General features: G+C 37.6%; 1 protein-coding gene across 1 annotated transcript in view; it reads left to right on the forward strand.

Annotated features, from left to right (window-relative positions):
* Positions 1–23,075, forward strand: part of LOC150060401 (vomeronasal type-2 receptor 116-like) — a 47,128-nt gene that overhangs the window by 18,767 nt on the left and 5,286 nt on the right. Inside the window, exons 9-12 of the mRNA XM_090336235.1 lie at positions 3,219–3,411; positions 19,295–19,586; positions 20,670–21,476; positions 22,712–22,939. Of these exons, the coding sequence (XP_090192361.1) occupies positions 3,219–3,411; positions 19,295–19,586; positions 20,670–21,476; positions 22,712–22,939 (1,520 nt within the window). The remainder of the gene's footprint in view (positions 1–3,218; positions 3,412–19,294; positions 19,587–20,669; positions 21,477–22,711; positions 22,940–23,075) is intronic.

A 23,075-nucleotide genomic window follows, 5' to 3' on the forward strand; every position in this document is an offset into this window, starting at 1 on the left:
TACACTATGATCATCACAGGGAGGCAAAGCTGGTTCAACATACGCAAATCAATTAATATAATTCAACACATCAACAGGAGCAGGGACAAAAATCACATGATTGTCTCAATAGATGTGGAAAGGCATTTGACAAGATCCAACACCCCATTATGTAAAAATCTCTGGAGAAACTAGGAATCCATGGAACATTCCTCAATATAATTAAGGCTGTGTATGACAAACCCACAGCTAGTATCATACTTAATGGTGAAAAGCTTAAACCATTCCCTCTAAAATCAGGAATGAGACAAGGATGCCCACTCTCTCCACTCCTCTTTAACATAGTATTAGAATTCCTAGCCAGTGCAATAAGGCAAGAAGCAAGCATAAAGGGGATCGAAGTAGGGAAAGAGGAAGTAAAACTATCCCTCTTTGCAGATGACATGATTCTGTATTTAAAGAATCCTGTAGACTCTACTCCCAAGCTCCTTGAGCTAATTCAAAACATTGGAAGGGTAGCAGGCTATAAAATTAACCCTCAAAAATCAACTGCCTTCCTCTACACCAACAGTGAGAGGAAGGAGGCAACAATCAGGAAAGAAACTCCTTTCGCAATAACCTCAAAGAAAATAAAGTACCTAGGAATTAGCTTAACTAAGAATGTAAAGGACCTTTTTGATGAAAACTTTAAAACCCTGAAAAAGGAAATTACAGCAGAACTGAAGAAATGGAAAACCTCCCATGCTCCTGGATTGGAAGAATCAACATCGTGAAAATGACCACCTTGCCAAGGGTTATCTACAAATTCAACGCAATACCCATTAATATCCCAATGTCATTCTTTAAAGAAATTGAAGAGGCAATCCAAAATTTCATATGGAATAATAAAAGACCCCATATAGCAAAAACACTTCTTAGCAGAAAGAACAGCACAGGAGGAATTTCAATACCAAACTTTAGACTCTATTACAGAGCTATAATTATCAAAAGAGCTTGGTACTGGCACAAGAACAGGCCTGAACACCAATGGAATAGAACTGAGGACCCAGATATTAAACCCAAGACATTCTTTACAGAAATAGAAGATATAATCCAAAGATTCATATGGAACAAGAAAAGACCTAGAATAGCCAAAACAATTCTAGGCAAAAAGAGCAATGCTGGTGGTATTAAAATACCAGATTTCAAACTCTACTATAGAGCCATAATAACAAAAACTGCTTGGTATTGACACAAAAACAGACCAGAAGATCAGTGGAACAGAATCGAAGACCCAGAAATAAAACTACATACCTATAGGCAACTTGTATTTGACAAAGGAGCCAAAGATATACAGTGGGACAAACACAGTCTATTCAATTATTGGTGCTGGCAAAACTGGGCAGCCACATGCAGAAAACTGAAAATTGACCCTAGCCTTTCGCCATGCACAAGCATTAACACAAAGTGGATCCAAGACCTCAACGTCAGACCAGAAACCCTGAAACTCCTACATGACAAACTAGGAGAGACACTGGAACACATAGGCATAGGAAAAGATTCCTGAACAGAATCCCAGGGTCACAACAGATTGGAGAGAGACTCGATAAATGGGACTACCTGAAAATAAAAGGGTTCTGTACAGATAAAAACATAGTAGAGAGACAGCCAACCAACTGGGAAAAGATATTCACCAACAATACATCTGACATATGCTTAATATCCAGTATCTACAGGGAACTCAAGAAACTAATCCCCCGAAAACCCAATAAACCATTCACTAAATGGGCAAGGGAACTAAAGAGAGACTTATCAGAAGAAGAGATTAAAATGGCAGAAAAGCATATGAGAAAATGTTCATCATCCATGCTCATAAAGGAAATGCAAATAAAAATAACCCTAAGATACCACCTTACCCCAACAAGAATGGCCAAGATTTTGAAATCAGACAATGACAGATGCTAGTGGGATTGTGGAGAAAAAGGAACCTTAGTACAATGCTGGTGAGAATATAAACAAGTTCAGCCACTCTGGAAAACGCTGTGGAGGTTCCTTAAAGAACTGAAAATTGACCATCCCTACGATCCCGCCATACCACTTCTGGGCATCTATCCTGAACATCATGACCCAAGATATTATAAGGACACCTGCTCAGCTATGTTCATCTCTGCACTATTCACAATAGTCAGGCGATGGAAACAATCCAGATGCCCTACTGCAGATGAATGGATACAGAAAATGTGATATATATATATATATATATATATATATATATATACAATGGAATTCTACATAGCCAACAGACTAGAAAAAATAATGGCATTCACAGGGAAATGGATGAATCTAGAGCAAATCATGTTGAGTGAGACAAGTCAAGACCTAAGGAACAAAAGGCACATGGTATCCTTAATATGTGGCTATTAAATCCAAAGAGTACAAGAGCGAGGACACAATAACGGCATACCCAAAGTTATGGATATGGTAAAGGAAATATAAACATAACTATATAGACATAAAAACCTATGAATCTATAAACATAATGTTTTATTTCTTAAACTAATATTTCTATGACATACAAACCCTTAGCCTAATTTTGATTAAGTTCTAAATCCTAAGTCCCAGTGATTGTAAATAGAGATTCCCTACTTGAACACTTGTTTGTTAAACTTGTCATTTAAAATATGATGTAAAACTCAACATTAATAAATTATTTTAAAAAATTGAATACTTCATCCTCTAAGATGATTTTGTGTGGTCCCTACAGACATGGATATGTTCCTGCATAACATCACAAGATAAATTACTCCTTCAAATGCTTATATGTTATGCACTACAATTACGGCTTTCAAAGCATCTGCTATGAAGAAATGCCCTGGGAGAAGAGCACTGTCTGCAGAACAGTGCAGATCCTGCTGCACATTGCTGCATGCATGAACATCTGGCTGTGCTGAATTACAGAAGTCAGCCCAGCCTGCAGCTGTTCCCAGTCCTGCCCAGCCACTGCATTTGCATATGCCCAGAACACAGCACACTGCCCTGAGTATTTCTTCATGGTCTGCTCAATCCCGTGCAAGAGTCAGTCCCATCAGCACACAGCATGGACATGAGGGCCTCAAGGCAGATCCTGGGGGTGGGACTCCCAGGTAAGGAAAGACAGCAATGGAAATGTCTTCAGCTCACTGTGCTCAGTTCTTGTGGTCTGGGAGATTCTCAGGAATCCTGCATAATGATGTGGATGTTTCATTCTGTTTCCATGTCAGGAGCCAGAGGTGCCATCCAGATGACCCAGACTCCATCCACCTTGTCTGCATCTCCAGGAGACAGAGTCACCATCACTTGCAGGGCAAGTCAGGGCATTAGCAGTTACTTAAACAGGTATCAACAGAAACCAGGGAAAGCTCCTAAGCTCCTGATATACAAAGCATCAAATTTGGAATCAGGTGTCCCATCCAGGTTCAGTGGCAGTGGATCTGGGACAGAGTTCACTCTCACCATCAGCAGCCTGCAGCCTGAAGATGTAGCCACTTATTACTGTCAACATTATCTGAAATCCCTACACAGTGATACAAGTCATAACAAAAATCTCCCAGGGAAGCAAAAGTGAGGATCTGGGCTGCCCCAGCTGCTCCTCCTGCTGCCTCCACCTGCTGACACAGATTCTCACATGCAGCCTGGCTATAAACACCATTGAAATCATTTTTTTTCTGTTCATTGATTGTAGGGCTTGAACTGAGGGCCGGGGCACTGTCCCTAAGCCTCTTTAGGCTCAAAGCTAGAACACTACTACTTGAGCCACATCGCCACTTCTTGTTTTTGAGTGGTTAAATGGAGATATGAGTCTCACAGCAAATTTTCTGCCCTGGCTGGCTTTGAACTGTGATCCTCAGATCTCATCCTCCTGTGTATCTAGAATTACAAGTGTGAGCTATCAGCTCCTGGCTACTGCAAGCTTTTGACTGAAATGTTGACAAATGCTCTCCTGTATCTGTCTCTCATGAATATGCAGGACCACTTACCTAGTCATATAAAGCATCATTTGGGATTCACACAGTAACAAAATCATCCAGGTAAGATTCTCCAAGCAGAAATTTTGGGGGGTTTTGTTTGAGGTTTGGGTTATTTTGGGGAGGGACTGGATGTTTTTGTTTTTGTTTGTTTTGTTTTTTGCCAGTCCTGGGGCTTGAACTCAGGGCCTGGGCACTGTCTCGAGCAGCTTGGTGCTCAAAGCTAGTGCTTTACTACTTTAGCCACAGCACCTCTTGCAGTTATTTCTGAGTGGGTGAGCCAATCTAACAGCGATAGACACAACGCAATATGTTGGAAATGAACTTTATATCTTGGGAAAGGGGTGAAGGTGCGAAAGTGGGAGAATAACATGAGAAGGGGTAACAATGTTCAAGAAATAATGTCCTTGGGGCCGAGAGTTTGCCCTAGTGGTAAGAATGTTGTCTAGTATTCATGAAAATCTGAGTTTGACGCCTCAGTGCCACAAATGTAGAAAAAGCCAGAAGTGGTGCTGTGGCTCAAGTGGTAGAGCTCTAGCCCTGAGAAAGTCCAAGAACAATGCTCAGGCCCTGAGTTCAAGCACCGGGTCTGGCAAAAAAAAGCTATGTACTCACTCTTTTACAAATGTAACCCCTCTACACATCACACTGAAAATAAATACAAATAATTAAAAAAAAAAACGGGTCCTGCCCAGGCTAGCTTTGATCCACAATCTTCATCTCACCTTCCTAAGTAGCTATGATTCTAGGATTACAGGCATGAGCCAAAAGCACCTGGCAGGAATTGTTTTAATACAAGAAATGAGTCTAATCACTAAGCTTCTTAACTTTTGAGGTAGCAGAGGAGTTGGAACATGGCATATGGGATTCTCCAGTTTTGTGAAGCTCTTTTAGAGTTTTGGTCACAAAATTCTGTAATTCTCCACCCTGTGGAAGAAGAGCCAAGTTGGGCTAATGGTACTCTCACCAGCCCCAACAATCTCCCTGGTGAATTCTCCAGCCCTCACCTCTTTCAGGTGTCAGCCTGCTTATGTCAAGAAATACACAATTCTTTCCTGTTTTCCAAATTTCATAGAAAGTCTTCCAATGACACAACTCTACAAGAATCCAGAGAAGGAAAAGGGATTTCAGAAATGAGTTTCCACAAGCAATCATAATGATGAGAAAGATGGGTTGAAATAGCTGACAGCCTAGGGAGATCCATTCCCCAAAGTCTTACAAATATTCTACCTAAGTGATAGCACAAGAAGTCACTTATATTTGATTTTCAGTGTTGTTTACCAATCGAAATGCATTTGAACAAAAAACAAAAAAACGACTTCATTAAGACATGAAGGAAGCACTGGTAATTGTTTGAAACATCACATGTTGTTTACGCTCAGCACAAACTCAGCAGCAAACACTTGAACATTTTTATTAAAACAAATCAGATACAAAACAATACCACAACACATAAAAATGGAAAATGAATTAGGTGGTTTAAGAATTGTTTTCGTGCTGTGTGCTGATAACTCAAGCTCTTACCCCTAGCTACTCTGGAGGTTGAAATCTGAGGATGGAGGTTGGAAGCAAGCATCCCCACGAAAGCTGTAGGACTCTTCTCTTCAATGAACTACCAAAAACCCAGAAGCAGAGTTCTACCTAAGCAAAAATGAAAATTGGTGACAGTGTCCAAGCCCTGTGTTCATGTCCTAGTACTGGTACAAATATATTTGTATACATATACATGTATAGAGATACACATTTTCCTACTGACATGCAGAAACATTTAAATTTGATGTGGTCCTGTAGGTCATTTCTTGGCTGTGTTTCCTGGGTAACTGGGCTCCTGGTTATAAATCATTATCTGTGCCCTTATCTTCAGGAGATTTTCCCCTGGTGGTTTCAAATTTCATATTTCACATGAATACCTTTAATACATTTTGTATTGAGTTTTACAATGGTGAGATTAGACCGTCTTCTAGGTATACATACACAGTTTTCTCACCACCAATTTATAAAGAGTCTCTCTTCTCCAGCATATGTTTTAACAATGGAAAAATCAGATGGCTGTAGTTATGTGGCTTTATTGTTGGGTTTTGCCTTCTCTTCTGCTTGTCTCCAGGTAACCCAAGCTTGCCTGCAAATTCTGGCAAATAATCCCAGTGAAATGACTTTTCCAGATGTCCCTCTCAGACCTTGTATCTATAGAAGATCTTTTCTCAATGGGAAGTTTTCCATGGGTGTTCACACTTCCATGAACTTCCATCCTTCCCATGGGAATTGACCAATTCCTGAGATGTTCTCAGTGTGAATTTCTCACATTGGTCTCAAATTGTCATCTTCCCTCTCTCTCAATTAAAGTGACTGGGCTTGTCATTAGGACCCTTTACCTCCAACTTAGACCTGATATTATTAAAATAACAAAATAGGAGACAGAATCCTACAAAATATTGAATTTGATATCCAGTCTTTCCTTTTCCCTCTTAGTATAGCGCTTTCATGATCTGCTTCTGGGAGCTTTCCACAAAAGTAGTCCATCTTCAGTTTAACCACAAGCTTCAGAAGTTAATTACGCCTTTGCTCTTCCCAGATGGCTTTTTTTTTACCACTCATGGGGCTTGAACTCAAGCTTGGGCACTCTGTGTTTATGGCTAATGCTCTATCACTTGAACCCCAGCACCATTTCTGGCTTTTTCTGTGTGTGTGGTACTTAAGAACCCAGGTCTGATGGATGGTGAGAAGAAATACCAAATGATAAAAAGTGGCAAAATATGACTGGTCTAAAATTGGGAAAGGTACAGACTATTTAAAAACTGGAAATAGAAGATAAGTAAAGTTTCAATGGTGGTGTAATTGTGAGATATTACTGAGAAATAAGACTAAATAATCTAAAAAATGAGCTTCAACTTAAAGTTCCAGAGATTTTTGTTTCTAATTAGCCATGTACAATCTGAAAGTGGAGCTGTCGCTCGAGTGGTAATAGAGAGTGCTAGACTTTAGCACAGAATCTATGAGCACCTAAGGCCATAGTTCATCCAGCGGGGTGATTTTACACACACACACACACACACACACACACACACACACACACACACACACACACACACCACAGAGAAATGACAGCAGATTTAAATTTTAATGATATGCTGATGACTAGTACCTGTCAACCTACCTACTCAGGAGTGTGATGCATGAGAATGGGTGCTCAATGACATCCTGTACAAGAAACAGCATGAGACTCTTACCTCAATTAACCACCAAAAAGCCAGAAATGAAAGCATGGCTCATGTGGCAGAGTATTCATCTTGGGACAAAAACCTAATAACACCCAGATCCCAGTCCAAGTCTCAAAGAAAAATCTATACTAAAATCAAGAAAGAAAGTAAGCAAGCAAACAAGGAAGCAAGCAAGCAAGCAAGAGAGAAAAAAGGAAAGAAAGGAAGAAAGAAAGAAAGAAAGAAAGAAAGAAAGAAAGAAAGAAAGAAAGAAAGAAAGAAAAAAGCAAGCAATTCTGTGGTATACATAATAAAGTCCTCCTTCATCTCTTCATACTTGGCAGAAGAATTTACAATTAAAGGCACATGAGAACCTATTTGAAAATAGCAACACAAAACTTCCCCAATCTATATTAGTGTAACCAATTAAACTATCATCCACAAATGAGGAAGAAACTAAAACTTTCCATGATAAACAAGAACTGAAAGAATTTGTGAGCAATAAATAAACACTACAAAGAATACTAAAGGAAAGCATACTATTAGTAGAAGAAAATCAATATTAAAGAAATATATTAATGAATACAAACTATGAGAGGATTCACTTATTAAAATAGGAAGAGGAAGGAAGCAAGCAACACAAACCTCAGAAAATACGGTATTTATCTCCAGTAAATGTTAAATATCATCAGGCTCCATTGTTCAATCAAAAAATATAGGGCAGCTGCCTGGCTCAAAAAAACAGATCCAACCATTTGTTGTTTCCAAGAAACAACCAGTGACTCATGCCTGTAATCCCAGCAACTCAGGAGGCTGTGATCTGAGGATCATGATTCAAAGCCAGTCTGGTCACAAAAGTTTGTGAGATTCTTATCTTCAATTAGCCACCAGAAAACTGGAATTGGCAATGTGGTAGAGCACAAACCTTGAGCCAAAGAGTCTAGAGAAAACACCCAGGCCCAGATTTCAAGCCCCATCAATGTCACAAAATAAAAAATAAAAAAGATAAGCATAAATTCTGAGAAGAGAGATGGGAGAAGATAGTCAAAGAAAACAGATTTGCAAGCAAAGAGGAATAGACATATTGATACCTGATAAAATAGACTTCACATTAAACTCAGGAAGAAGAGATGAAGAATGTCATCACATATTGACAAGGGGAATGACTCGGGAAGAAGAAATTACAGTGGTTAATATAGATGCAACAAATTGTGGAGCATCCAAAAACATAAATCAAATAATCTTAGAATTACAAAAACTGATAGACCAAAGCACAATAATACTGGGGGACTTCAACACCCCACTCTCACCAGAGGACAGGTTAACCAAGCAAAATCAGCAAAAGACCTCTAGTAATCACACAATTTACATTCTTCTCAGGAGCTCATGGAACCTTGTCCAAGGTAGGTCATATCTTAGGACACACATCAAACTTGAATAAATATAAAAACATAACCTCGAGTGAACACTAGGTTATGAAATAAAGAAATAAAGGCAGAAACCAGAATGTTCCTGTAATTCAATGAAAATGATGACACCATACCAAAGCTCATACTTCTAAATACCTACATAAGGAAAACAGAAATCACTCAATTAATTAGACTCATGATGAAGTAAGGATTCTGAAAATAAACAAGAAAAAACCCTCAAATCTACTAGATGGAAAAACATGGTAAAGATCGGGGCGGGGGAATCAATGAATTAAAGAAAAACTATACATATAATCAACAAAACAAAAACTAGTTGTTTGAAAAAATATTATACAATTGGCAAATCTCTATCTTATTTGATAAGAATGAAAGAAAGCAAGGAAGGAAGGGGGTTGGCAGGGGAGAGACCCAAATCAACAAAATTAGAGATGAAACATCAAAAACATCACAACAACCATGCAAGGAATAAAAAAAATTATGAGGTTGGTAGTTATTTGACTTCAGGGCATGACATACATTCTTCCAATCTCTACTTGTTTGCATGGTCTCTGATGAGAAATCTGGGGTTATTCTGATTGGTTTGCCTTTATAGGTAATTGTTCTCTTCGCCCTGACTGCTTTTAGAATCCCATCTTTGGTCTCTACTGATCTAGTTCGGATTATAATGTGGCGGTGGGATGTCTTTTTCTGGTCAGGTCTGTTTGGGGTTCTATAAGCTTCGTGTATCTGGATGGGCCTGCCCTTCTGGATATTTGGGAAGTTCTCTGAGATGACACATGAAGAAATGCTCAAGCTCAACATCTCTGGTCATAAAAGAAATGCAAATCAAAACAACTCTAAGATCCCACCTCACTCCAGTTAGAATGGCCAGGATCAGGAAAACAAATAACAACAGATGCTGGAGGGGATGTGGCCAGGAGGGATCACTACTACACTGTTGGTGGGAGTGCAAATTTGTTTAACCAAAGTATGGTAGTGCCTCAAAAGGCTAAACATAGGGCTCCCCTATGACCCAGCAATTCCACTACTTGGTATTTACCCAACCATCCAGAATCTAGGGCATACTAAATCCACTAGCACAACAATGTTCATTGCAGCTCTATTTACCATAGAAAAGATATGGAACCAGCCCAGATGTCCCTCAGTTGATGAGTGGATCAACAAGGTGTGGTATTTGTACACAATGGAATTCTATGCGGCTGTCAGAAAGAATGACATCGCCCCATTTGTTAGGAAATGGAAAGACTTAGAAAAAATCATATTAAGTGAAGTAAGCCAAACTCAAAAAAGATAGACTCAATGGCTTCGCTAATTTGTCATAATCAGTAGAAACCTTGGGCTCTCCCAGCAGAGATTTGCAATAGAGCAAAACCTAGATACATAAGGCCATACAGTATGATGCTAAATGAAAGGACCTCTAGTATATAGAAACAAAAGCCATATAATGAGTGATTGTTGTCCTTAACATAGTATGTTATGTCTCATCTCTCTTGCTATCCCTTGATTATCTCATATTGTTATAGTATCTTACTTTGTTATCTGATATATTGGATATATTTGTATTTGGTTATTTGAAATTGGATAGGGAAGGGGGTAAAATAAGATGAGGGGGGAGGGAAATGGGGACCAAGACATGAGAAAGGGTATGAATGTATGCGAATTAATTTACCTTCTATCTGGCAAATATCATGTAACCCTTCTATTAATTAGAATAAAAATATATGCAAAAAATTATGAGGGATTACTTTCAAAAACTATACTCAGATGAGATGTAAAATTTAGTAGAAACAGATAAATTCCTAGAGGTCTATGAACTAAGAAGATATAAGCCATTTAAACAGACCCAGGAAATGAGATTAAGGAAGTAACAATGAGTGCCCAACAAGGAAAATTCCAGTTCCTGTTGGATTCATAGCTGAATTATATAAGATAAAAGATCTTTAAAGTACTATCAACAGCACTCCTCAAACTTTTCCATGAAATAAAAATAGAACAATCTCTACCAAACTGATTCTATGAAGACAGCACTCTATAAAGAGGGCATTAAACTCATCCCCAAATGAGGGAGGGAACTAACAACAACAATAAAAATATAACTGTAAGCCGGGTACAATGGCTCATGCCTGCAATCCAAACTACTCATGAGGCTGAATTCTGAGGATCAATTTTCAAAGTTAGCTAAGGCAATAAAGTCTGTTGGACTTGTATCTCCAATTAATAATCAGAAAACCAGAAGTGGAGCTGTTGCTCAAGAGGTAGGATGGTAGCCTTGAGCTGAAGAACTCAGGGACAATGTCCAGGCCCTGAGTTCAAGTCTCATAGTTGACAGAAAAAAATTTTATATATATATGTAGACATATTTATATACAACTGTAAAGCAAACTCTCATTAACACCAACACAAATCTCCTTAATAAAATACTTGCAAACAGAATTCAACAACTAGCAAAGAAAAGCATTCATTATAGTAAAATCAGTTTTGTTTTGTTTTTTTGCCAGTCTTGGGCTTGAGCTCAGGGCCTGAGCACTGTCCTTGGACTTTCTCAAGGCTACAGCTCTACCACTTGAGCCTCAGCACCACTTCCGGCTTTTTTCTATATGTGGTACTGAGGAATCGAACCCGGGTCTTCATGCATGCTAGGCAAGCACTTTAACCACTAGGCCAAACTCCCGGCCACTAAAATCAGTTTTTTATGTGTGCCAATTCTAGGCTTTATCCTTGAGCTCTTTGGGCTTAAGATTAACACCCTACCACTTGAGCCATGGCTTCACTTCCACCTTTTAAATGGCTGGTTATAAGAGTTGCATGGACTTTTCTGCCCAGACTGGCTTTGAATGGTAATCCTCAGATCTCAGACTCAAAGGCAGCCAGGATTATGGGTGTGACAAATTACTTTTATCCCAGAGACTTAAGGCTATTAATATAAGAATAAATGTAATATACCACATTAACAGAGCCAAAGACAAGATTCACACAGCCATCTTAATTGATGCAGAAAAAGTGTTCAATAAAATACAACATTCATGTATAATAAAAGCTCTGGAGAAGCTAAGAATGAATGGAATATTCCTCAACATAGTAAAGGTTACATATGACAGACCTACAGCCAAGCTCATACTAAATGTTGAAAAACTAAAACTATCGCTTTTGTAAAATCAAGAACTACACAGGGATACCCAAACTCTACTCTTTTTCAAAATAGTATTGGAATTCTTAGCCAGAACAAAAAGATAAGAGAAAGACATACAAAAGATTGTATTTGCAGATATATTTCTAGAACTGATCAATAATTATGGCAAAGTAGCAGGATAAAAATTTAAACTAAAAAATAACTAGCTTTTCTGTACACCAAAACTGTGTAGTCTGGAGAAAGATTGGAGAAACAATATCATTTACAATAATCTCAAAAATTAGGAATAAACTCTTTGTACAACAACAACATAATAATAATAACGTGCATTGAGGAAAATATGTGTTGAGGGAAAAAAGCCTCTTTAACAAGAAATACTGTAAAAACTAGAAATTCCAATAAACAAGAGTAAATCTACAACCCTACATTTTCCCTTGCACAAAAATCAACTGAAAATTTTTTGCAAAAAGTATTGTAAGAAAACACTGCAAACTCTACGTATAGATATTTATACTAGTTCAATTAACAAAATATTCAATAAATTGTTTATTTTGTGCTTAAATTTCTGATAGTGAAACGATGTGTGCTCTAAAGACACCCAAATGAGGAAGCAGGAGGGAAGAATGACATTGACCAAGGAACTTAATGCTTATAACCTTCACATACGGAATTTTAACCCTTTTGCACAACTCCATAGCAATAGTAATAATAGTAAACTTTAAGAATTGCTATGTTTAAATAAAACTATTGTGTGAATATTAAAGATAGTCCTTAAATGCCTGTGTGTCAAGAAAAATAGTTTACATTTGATCTCACATTTTTATTCAGAACAAAATTGTACCTGTTCACCAATCAACTTCTTGACATGATTCCATTACCCTTGATAAGCAGGTACCCAGCTGCACCCATTTGATCTCTTACATCCAAAAACATAATAGCTACTTTCATTAAGAAAAGGAGGTTTATGCCGGGCGAGGTGGCTCATGCCTGGAATCCTCATTACTCAGGAGGCTGAGACTTGAGGATCGCAGTTCAGAGTCAGCCCCAGGAACTACAAAGCCTTGAGACTCTTATCTCCTCCATTTAATCTCCAGAAAACGGGAACTGGGGCTATGGCTCAAGGATAGGGTGTTAGCCTTGAGCTGAAGAGCTCAGGGATAGCACTCAGGCCCAGAGTTCAAGGCCCATGATCCCTCTCCCCCACAAAAAAAAAGAAAAGACAGGAAGAAAAGGAGTTTATTTTTAATTTAAAAAATGTCAGAGTGGTATCTCTTTGCAGCTTTTTCATGTTCAAACCCTGTGAATTATACATAAATACATTTGTATATGTTCATTGGCTATTTTATGTCTTCTTTTCAGAAATATCTATGAAAATATATTTTTTGAGTTTTAGTCATTCTTCATTAGTGTGTTTTTAAGCTTCTTATATATTCTAGTTATCAACTTCTCAGATGAAGAGTTTGCAGATACTTCTAACATTTCTGTGGAATGTCACTCACTCTGATGATTGATGTGCAGATGATTTAAATCTAATTACATTTATCCTATTGCTTTTTCATCTTTTGGTTCAGATGTTTTTCATCCAAATCCTTATCAATTTCCTTTCCAGTGCCCTAAAGTATAGTCTCTGTTTTCTCCCATAGTTTCATATATTAGGTCTTATATGTACGTCTTTATGCATTTAAATTGGCTTTTATTCATAGGAGAAGATGATAATCCAAATTCATTCTTCTGTATCTAACCACCATTTCTTGAAAAGCTTGTTCTTTTCCCAATGCATACTTTTCCAAAAATAAATTATCTATAAATATGTGGTCTTATTTCTATCCCTTTGACCCATTGGTCTCTGTGTCTATTTTATACTAGTGCCACATATTTGTGACTTTGGAGTCAGATAATGCAATGACCTCTTTTTCTTCTTTTTAATCCAAGGTTGCTTTAAGTATTTGAAATTATTTGTAATTTCATACAAATTACAGGAATTTTCTTCTACGTCTGTAAGATGTTAATGGCATATTGACAAGGATTTGATTGAGAGTGTAGATCATCTGGGATTAATGTAAAGATGTTAATGATACTGGTATTGATTTAACCCAAGAACAAGGGATAGTTTTCCAATTTTGTGTTTGTCCTCTTCAATTTTTTTTAATCAGTGTTTCAACATATGTAAAGATTGTTCCCCACCATTGTTAAATGTTTGGTAAAAGTGTTATTTTTTATTAATTGTAAATAATCTTTCTTTTCTGCTTTTAATTTTAGTTGATTCACAGTTGGTGAAAACATTCATACTGATGGCTACATACTTATTTCATATTCTATAATGTTCACAAGTTCATGTATTTATCTTGCTCTGCAACTTCCTATACGCTCTCTCTTAATTGGTGAGTTTGATGAATTCTCCTATCTATAGAAGTTTGAGTCAAGATTTAATTTCCCATTTTATATTTCTAGCTTTATTGTGCCAAATAGAACCATGTTAATCATAGATGATGATGTTGTTCATCTTATATAGACCATAGCCTACTTTCCACACACACGAAACATATTTCTAACAGGAGGGCACTGAAACGCTGGAAGGAAGACTAGACATGACAAATTGTCCAATGTGACTTACACAAGAAGACATCAGGGATTCACCTCAGATCTTTACTTTCTTTCCAAAACATCGCAGAGTATTCTTAGTGGTTTGTTGATTGCAACACTAGCTCTTTCTAATCCTGCAAATCCCTCAGCACAGGCTTATACAACCACCAGGGGTTCTTGGGTTCATTAAAAGACAGAGCACTGAAACAGGATGAAGGTCCTACTGGACTATGATGATACCATGGACACCAAGAGACAAAGTCCAAAACATGTTTTTCCAAGGTATTTTTGACCATGATGGAGAGTGGCAGGTGCAGAGCCTTCGGGCAGAGAATCCCTGAGCTCCTGACTGGAATTGAGGTGCAGAAAACAAAACCGCAAAGACAGAACTGAACAAGTGACATCAACTTGAGATCTTGGAATGGTGCTTCCTTGCATATGCCTTCCGTTTGTTTCTAGCTGTGCCTTTTTCTAATATGCCAGCACACCAGTTGTAGATACTCTTTCTACACTTTGGAGGCATACTTCAAGACTGGGAGCCCCACTGAGCCCTACATCAACATCTATTTTTCCTTCAGAAGGCAGAAGAAAGGGAGTTTGGAGGTACTATCCAATCTCATCCTTGCCTCAGTTTAGCCTAGATTCAGGGTTTGGCTCCTCGGCTGGGCAGATTCTGACATGTCTTTGTCTCTGGTTCTTTTCCTATTCCTGCTATTTTCACACACATCACAGTATGTGGGTATTCCAAGCTATGTAAAATACTTGAAGTCAAGTATCTTCCAAGATGGAGACTTGGTTTTGGGTGCATTTTTCCCCCTGTATCTCTTGGGCCAAGAAGCTTCCATGTCTCAGCAATCTCTTACAATCCATCCAGATTATACAAAAATACCTCAAAGGTAAGTTCTATTTTGCATGCACTTGTTGACTGAGGAATGACTATTCTTTCCTTCCTGCTTAATCTCCTTTGCTACTGTAAAAAGGGGGCATCATAATGGAAGTAGAAAACCCTTAAGTTCTAAGTTCTCTTCCTTCTTTATATATTTGCAACTCTATTTTCTGTTGTGCCTTTTGTTTCCACTCCTATAGAGATAGAAAAGAGAAATTAATGTTCTGATGCTTTCTCCATCTGCCTTCCCCTCATATTCATGCATTGAGGACTGGGGTGTTTTAGCATGTGTGTGACTATTGAGCCCCATCCTCTCTACTGTCAAGACAGGTCTCTGAGCCACTGAACCCTAACCAGGTAAATGTTAAGAGTCAAGAAGTTCATGTAGACTTGCTGTCTGGGCATTTTGAAATGCACTTAATAAGGAAATAAGGAGTATCTAAGTTTGATAATACTCCAGAAAGGATAGTAATGAAATCATACCATATGAGACCTTTTTGATACTAAAAGTCAACAGAAAAAGAAGTCTTTTGTAGGAGCAATGCTTTTTACTATGCCTTGGTATTTTTTTCAGGAAAAATAAGTGAATAAATTGCATTGATTGGCTTCAGGACACTAAGTTGCCCATGTTTCTGATAATTGAGTTGAAACACTGATGCTTGGTGACAGCTCCCCAGCAGACAGCTTGTGCTTCGTGCATGGTGCACTGACTGCAATGAGTTAAATTATTCTTCTAAAGCATTTAATTCAGTAGTCCCATACCCTCAGAACACATCTTTTAATCATTATTTTTGGTAAAGTTGATATACAGAGAAGTTACACTTACATAAGTAAGGGAATAAGTACAATTCTTGTCAAACATTGTTTCCCCTTCTCTCATTTTCTCCAGCTTCCCTCCTACCCAACTCCTTTATTCCCCAGGTTGTAATGTTCCAACATATTGTTGCTGCTGCATTGGTTCAGCCTTTGTCCTTTGACTTACATTTCTGTGATTCCCTTTCCTATCAGATAAATATACACAAGACAAACAGAACCAAAGTCCAAATCAGTGTCAGCAGAGAATCCCCCAAAGGGAAAAAAAGAGAAACAATTATAAACAGTACACTAAAAAAGCCTCATTTTTCCATATCTTAGACTTCATTTGAGTTATCATCATTGTATATGATCATATGTATGCAGTTATTGAGCTATTGTGGTATTCTGCTAGACATACTAGAAATATGTTATTACAAATGAAGGAAATCACAGAGCATATGTTTCGTTGGCTCTGACTTACTTCATTTAATATGACTATTAAACATACTGTTTCCAGGGGCGTTTTTGCCACAGCCAGGCTGATAGGCTAATGATCTCTGAGATTGATTATAAGCCTTTGTCTTTCATCTGTATGAGGATCTCTGCATCCTCAGTATCTTCCCCTCCTATCTATTAACATTTTCATTCTCTCTGTGTCTTTAGCATTCACAAAAAGGTGAAATGAGATATCTTGTGGCAACAACTTCATACATATGAATATGAATCAAGGGTTAGGAATCAGCTAGTGATTGTTTCTACTCTACCCAAAAGAGAGAAAAGGAGAGATTATCACAGAGATGGAGGAGTCTTTAGTCTCAGCTACAATATAAGAACCCGTTTTATTCATGGAACAAGTTTGAGTAGATGGATGAGTCTTTACACCACTTCACAAACTTAGTAGTCAGACTGCAGTCTTCCTGCTATGGTTCTGCCAGAGATGTTTCAGGCCATCTCTATTTTTGGCAGAAGAGGGCCATGTATAATGTGGTTTTGTCTAGTTTCAACCTGCCAGCAGGTTTCTCATATCTAACAATTTTTTATGAACCTGTATTATTTCTCTGCCTACCCAGTGTTGTCTGACATGGATGCACTAGGCATGCTCACCCGGTGGTGCACATTTGAAATATGACTCGGGTTGTGAGACTGTATTATACCATGATGATCAGTCCCTGAAAGCAAAAATTCTATCACATTGATTAAGGTAACTAGGAGAATATGAATAATAAATCAAGAGTTTCTTGTTCAGAAACTCTTGGTATTTGTTGCCAAATGAATACTGGGAAGACAGTTTTTTTTTATGCTCCCATTCCTTATGTCTGATTGTAGTTCTCCAATTCCCCTCTCCACCACCACCCCCACGCCCTGGCAAGCACTAATATGATTTGTGTCTATCTGGATTTTTTAATATGAATATTTTATGAACCTATACAACCTATACGATTTTTAATCATTTTTGAGTGGCTTATTTTATATTATTTGATGTTTTTCAGTGGAATTAATGGTAACATGCATCAATCTATTGTGTGATTTCTTATTTTAACATTGGTCTCTTAGGAGCAAATGCCATTTCCACTTTTACAGAATAAGATTAAAAGTATTTTATTTCATTTAGACACAATTTTTAAGCTTTGTGTTATCTTTAACTTGAGTTTGCCTAGAGTCCTATATAATTCAATATGCTTCAGCATACATAATGTCTAGCTTCTGCATATAAAAGAAAACGTTTTATTTGTCTCTCTGACCTTGGCTTAACTCACTTAACATGATTTTTCTAGGTCCATCCATTTTCCTGCAAATGGCATAATATTCTTCCTCATGACTGTGTAAAATTCCCTTGTGTTTAGGTACCACATAGTTTGGATCCACAGCATCAGAGGTTTATCTATAACTTAACATTTTAATAGTGAAGCAATAAACATATATGTACAATTGTCTTTAGGGTATCCTGGCTTATGGTATTCTAAGTAGACATCCAGGCATTGTACAACCAGATTGTAAGGAAGATCTATGCCTGTTTTTTTCAATAACATTAAGAATGCTACCCAAACTGGTTGCTAGTTCTCATTCTCAGCAACTGTGCAAAAAAAAATAACAAAAAACTGTTCACTTTCCCCATGTTCTTATCAACATTTGTTGTTTGAATTCATGATTTTGGCCAATCTAACCGGAGTGAGATGGAATATCGGAGTTGGTTTAATTTACATTTCCTTTATGGCCACATATGATACGTATTTCCTCATGTGTTTTTTTTGCTATTCTTATATCTTCTCCTGAGAGATCCTTCCTTAGCTCCTCTACCCATTTGGTGATTGGCTCATTAGCTTGGAAAGGTTAGTTTCTTGAGCTAGCTGTATATTTCATTTCCAGGTTTTTGGTGGTTAGGTTGATATAAGAGTCTCACTTAGTTTTCTGACCAGGCCAAATGTGAACCATAATCATCAGATTTCAGCCTCCTGTATAGTCAGAATTATAGGTGTGAGCCACTGGCACCTGGCTTTTGAAAGGTTACTAGATGCCTATGGCTCCTGCACATTGTTGAATCTAGAATCAAAAGTGGATTAAAAATATGTACATATATACGTATATATTTGTATATATGCTAAATTCATGTAGCAAATAAAATGAGACTCAAAAAATTAAAGAATTTGTTGTGTTCTCTGCTTCAAACTTTACTATGACTACTTTGGGATATGTAAGAGTAGTAAAGAAATATTGAAAAACTATCTCTATTGGCAGCTGTGAGTGCCATGGGGAAACAAGCTTGCAATCTGTCTTTGCTGTGTAGGATCTTCTCAATTTCTCCCAGTTTTGTGGAGGGATAGGAACTTAATCATTGTTGGGTCTGAGGGGTTGTTTTGGGAGGAATAATTGAAGCTGATATCAACTGTTATAAACACCACAGTGTTGAGTAAACTATTCCCTACCTAAGAGAAGATCAGGGGAAATACTGCAAAAGAGTCTTTCAAATAATATCTCTTCATTTAAAATAATTCAAGTAGACACAACTATTGGACAGACATTGATAACAGAATGTCTCTAAAGTTACCAGATAAATCATTTAAATAAATGCTACCACATCCCATTCACAATGCTTGAATACCTATCGCTATTTGGCATACAGATTACTTCATAAGAGTCTAAGAATCACTGCAAAATCTTCCAGAAATTTTGTAACCTTTTCAGCATCTCCATATGCCCCAAGACAAAAATCTCTGAATGGAAGCCTTAGTACAACATCCTGCCTTGGCTAAGGAGTTGACATTGCATCCCATGCTTTGATCACTCTTGCTAACACAGCTCTCTCTATTTAGATGGTTTTGGAAGAACTACCAGTATACTCTGGCCTTTCACTACGCCATTGATGAGATCAATAAGGACTCTCATCTACTTCCCAATCTATCCTTGGGTTATCATATCTACAATGTCTTCCACAGTGACCGAAGAACCTTACAGAATGCTCTGCTGTGGCTCTCTGGGAGTGATGAGATTCTCCCTAACTATCAATGCACTATGAGAAACAAATCAGTTTCCATCATTGTAGGAACTTCATCGGCATTTTCAGCTGAAATTGGAGCACTTTTAGAGCTCTACAAAACCCCACAGGTAAGTGGATCCTATGAGGGTTAAAATTGATCTCCATGAATTGCCCGCATTCTGACATCATCAATAGTGTAAAGAGAGGACAGAGAAAGCAGTAGATGCTGAAAATCTCAACCTGGATTACCTTCTAGAACCAAAGTATCCATTGGCTAACATTGACTGTGTTCATCTGTGTGCCTTAGATGAAAAACCCACATCACAAAAAAATACCCATTCTAGAAAGTAACTAACACATGTTATACCCAGACACCACTGATTTTCATGTGGGGAGATATTAACACTTGGTCACCTGGTTTCAGTTTGGCAAAATACTGAAGGTCATCACAGTTCCCGTGACCCCTGGCATGATGTAATCTCAGCTATATGTGCTCTGTGTTTAACACGCTACTTCTGCCTAAATATCACTTGCTCATGTGTACCGAAGCAGCTATCAAGAGCACTCCCACTGATCTTTCCCCATTGAACACTCCAAATCACCAGTTTATTCCAAGCAATAGCCAACATCAACAAAAATCAGAGATACTAATTCTAACATGAGCTTAAGAGAGTTATTTTCTGGAAAAAAAGTTCTAATATTTCAAAAATTAGAGAGTATAAGCAATTGTGTTTTTCAAGACAATGCATGTTACTATGAAAATAAATTAAAATTACCAAAAGACTTGTAAAATAAAAAGTTATTGGTATTTGTTATTTATGATACTGGCATACCACAGTAATTGTGGAGCTGTGTCTCTACACCACAAGCCATAGGGTGAAGGAAGAGGCAAATAACACAACCTTAGCAAAACTCCATTTAGCATCCATGCCTTCTTTAGTTCCCATGGGAAGAGATGAGAAACAAATGAGATTTCACACATTTTCTTCCATGCTTTGCTGAGAAAATCAGAAATCTTGTTGGAAATCAATGGCACTGTGAAACATGGTCTAATATTGTGCCCAGAATGAGAGATGATGGGAATCCTTGCAGCAGTCCTTTCCTCTACTGAAAATTAATTTATTCAATAAGCTGAACACTTATCTCCCCCCAGGAGAGAAAACCCTGAGTACCTCAGAACTCAGAATCCTATTTTGTCATTATTTATTCAGATAACATATGGACCTTTTGATCCCATGCTAAATGACAAAGACCAATTTCCGTCACTTTACCAGATGGCTGCCAAAGACAACCTTCTTGCTCACACAATGATCGCATTACTACTTCATTTTGGTTGGACATGGGTGTCTCTCTTCATTTCTGATGACATGAAAGGAGAGCAATTCCTTCAGATTCTTAAAGCAGAGATGGTAAAGAAAGGTATTTGTGTGGCCCTAATAGAAAAGCTGCCAGCCACTAAGGCAATGTACAGACAACGAGAAATCACTCCCATGACTAGGATCACAGTTTCATCTGCAAATGTCCATATACTGTATGGTGAAGTAGGGAGCCTCATAATTATAGACACTTCAGCAGAGTACTTCTTAGAAATAGGAAAAGTGTGGATAATGACATCAAAGTGGGATATCGTTGTGTATGAGATGGATCACATGCTGCACTCCTTCCATGGAAGCTTTACAGTGTCACCTCATAAGAAAGAAATTCCTGGATTCAAACATTTTCTCAAGACAGTTAAGCCTTCCCAATACCCAGAGGATGTTTACTTAAGTATTTTGTGGTTTTACGCTTTTGATTGTCTTCCTCATGGGTCACTTTTAGGAAAATATGGAGTTTGTCAACCAAATGCTTCCTTACAGTTTATGCCAGCAAATATTGACATCATGACAGTATCTGACTCCAGCCATCGTATCTACAATGCTGTCTACAGAGTGGCCCATGCCCTTCATAAAATGCTTTTACAGAAAATAGAAATGGGATCTCCAGGTGCTTCAAACCAGCCTAAGATTCTTCCCTGGCAGGTAAATCATTTGCGGTGAGACACATTAAGTAACCAATGACTTCTACAAATGTGTTACTGAAATACAACACTGGGGCTACATCCTTATTTTAGATCAACAGGATCTGAAAAAATTCACAGTGGTTTCTTTTTACTGACTATAAGAACATGTATAATGGCTCTCTGTATTGAGAGAATTCTGTTCTTAATTGTTTCCATTCCTAACTACCAAATTAAAACTTAAATCATAAAAGCCATTTCTTTTTTAGGGTAAAATGCTGTCAACTGCCCAACTCATAGTAAAGCACAGGAAGAGCAAAACACAATCACATTTATATTTTGCTTCAGAATGTAACTAATATCAGAAAACATACATACAAATGACCATATATATAATTCTGGGTATCTCACACAAAGGGATACAAGTTGGGGCCCTACATGACCTACTTTAGTAAAAGTAGCAGTAGATTTTCTGAAATATCCTGTAGTGACTCTAGATGAATTGTTCAGACATCCCAATTCTCCCAAACCCAGCAATACTCTTAGAATCTTGGCCTGTGCTTTCATTTTTAAGTATGAGGCCACTGACAATGTATATAAGCTTAAGATACCTTGATAGGACTGCAAATGAGTTACTTGATGAAGAAACATTCAAGTAACTGAATAAACAAACTGTCTAAACAGCATTAAGGTTATGTCCCACAACAGTATCATGAGACCAAAAAGTTGAAAGTTTAGATGTGCTTTGTTAGAAATGTCATTGGAGCCATAACTTTTGATTGGTTGTGAAGTGTTCCTGTAATGTCACAAGCTAACTATTTTCTCATCAATAAGGACAAACAAAAAATATTGCGCCATTTATAAAGTTGAGATTAAAGCATAGTAACCCTTTTATTAATTACAATATAAAATATTAAAATAATAAAGCATAGTGGACATAAAAACACATATATTCTACCTATACATTGTGATGTATGTGCCACATGCCACATAGATGTGGACCTCCTACCATCATTGCTGAAAGATACTACAAAACCTAAAGTAAAGAAAGGCTTCTAAGAAGTTCCAGGTTTTCTACCAGAGCCCATGCCAGTGCCACTCAGATGGCAAAATTCTGGATTTTTGTCTATTTGGAGTCACTTAAAATCCCTATTGTTTTCCTGGGAGAGAAGAATAGTGCTTCTTCATTTCATACAAAAAATTTAAATCCCTATCTTGAAAGGTATTCCTCATGTGTAACTTATGTCCCTCCTCCAGCTTCATCCGTTTCTGAGGAAAATGCAGTTTACAAACAGTGCTGGGGACCACATATCCTCAGATGGGAAGATAAGCTCTGTTACACAGTATGATATCCAAAACATTGTGAATTTTCCTGCTGGTCTCGGATTGATGATTAAAGTTGGAGAGTTTGTCTGTACGAGTCCATTTGATCATGACTTGGTCATCAAGGAAGAAATGATAGAATGGCCTATTGAATTCACAAAGGTATGATTTCACTTCATTATTGTGTATTATTGGGTAATTATGGAGAGAGCAACATGGAGTCCTGAGATGACCTGAAATAGTATCTCTTTAACTTTACGCTATTTTCCATAATCCTAACTGACACCTATAAAAATAG

This window comes from Megascapheus bottae, chromosome 7, assembly GCF_031878675.1.
Source record: "Megascapheus bottae isolate mThoBot1 chromosome 7, mThoBot2.hap1, whole genome shotgun sequence".
NCBI classification, from domain to species: domain Eukaryota; kingdom Metazoa; phylum Chordata; class Mammalia; order Rodentia; family Geomyidae; genus Megascapheus; species Megascapheus bottae.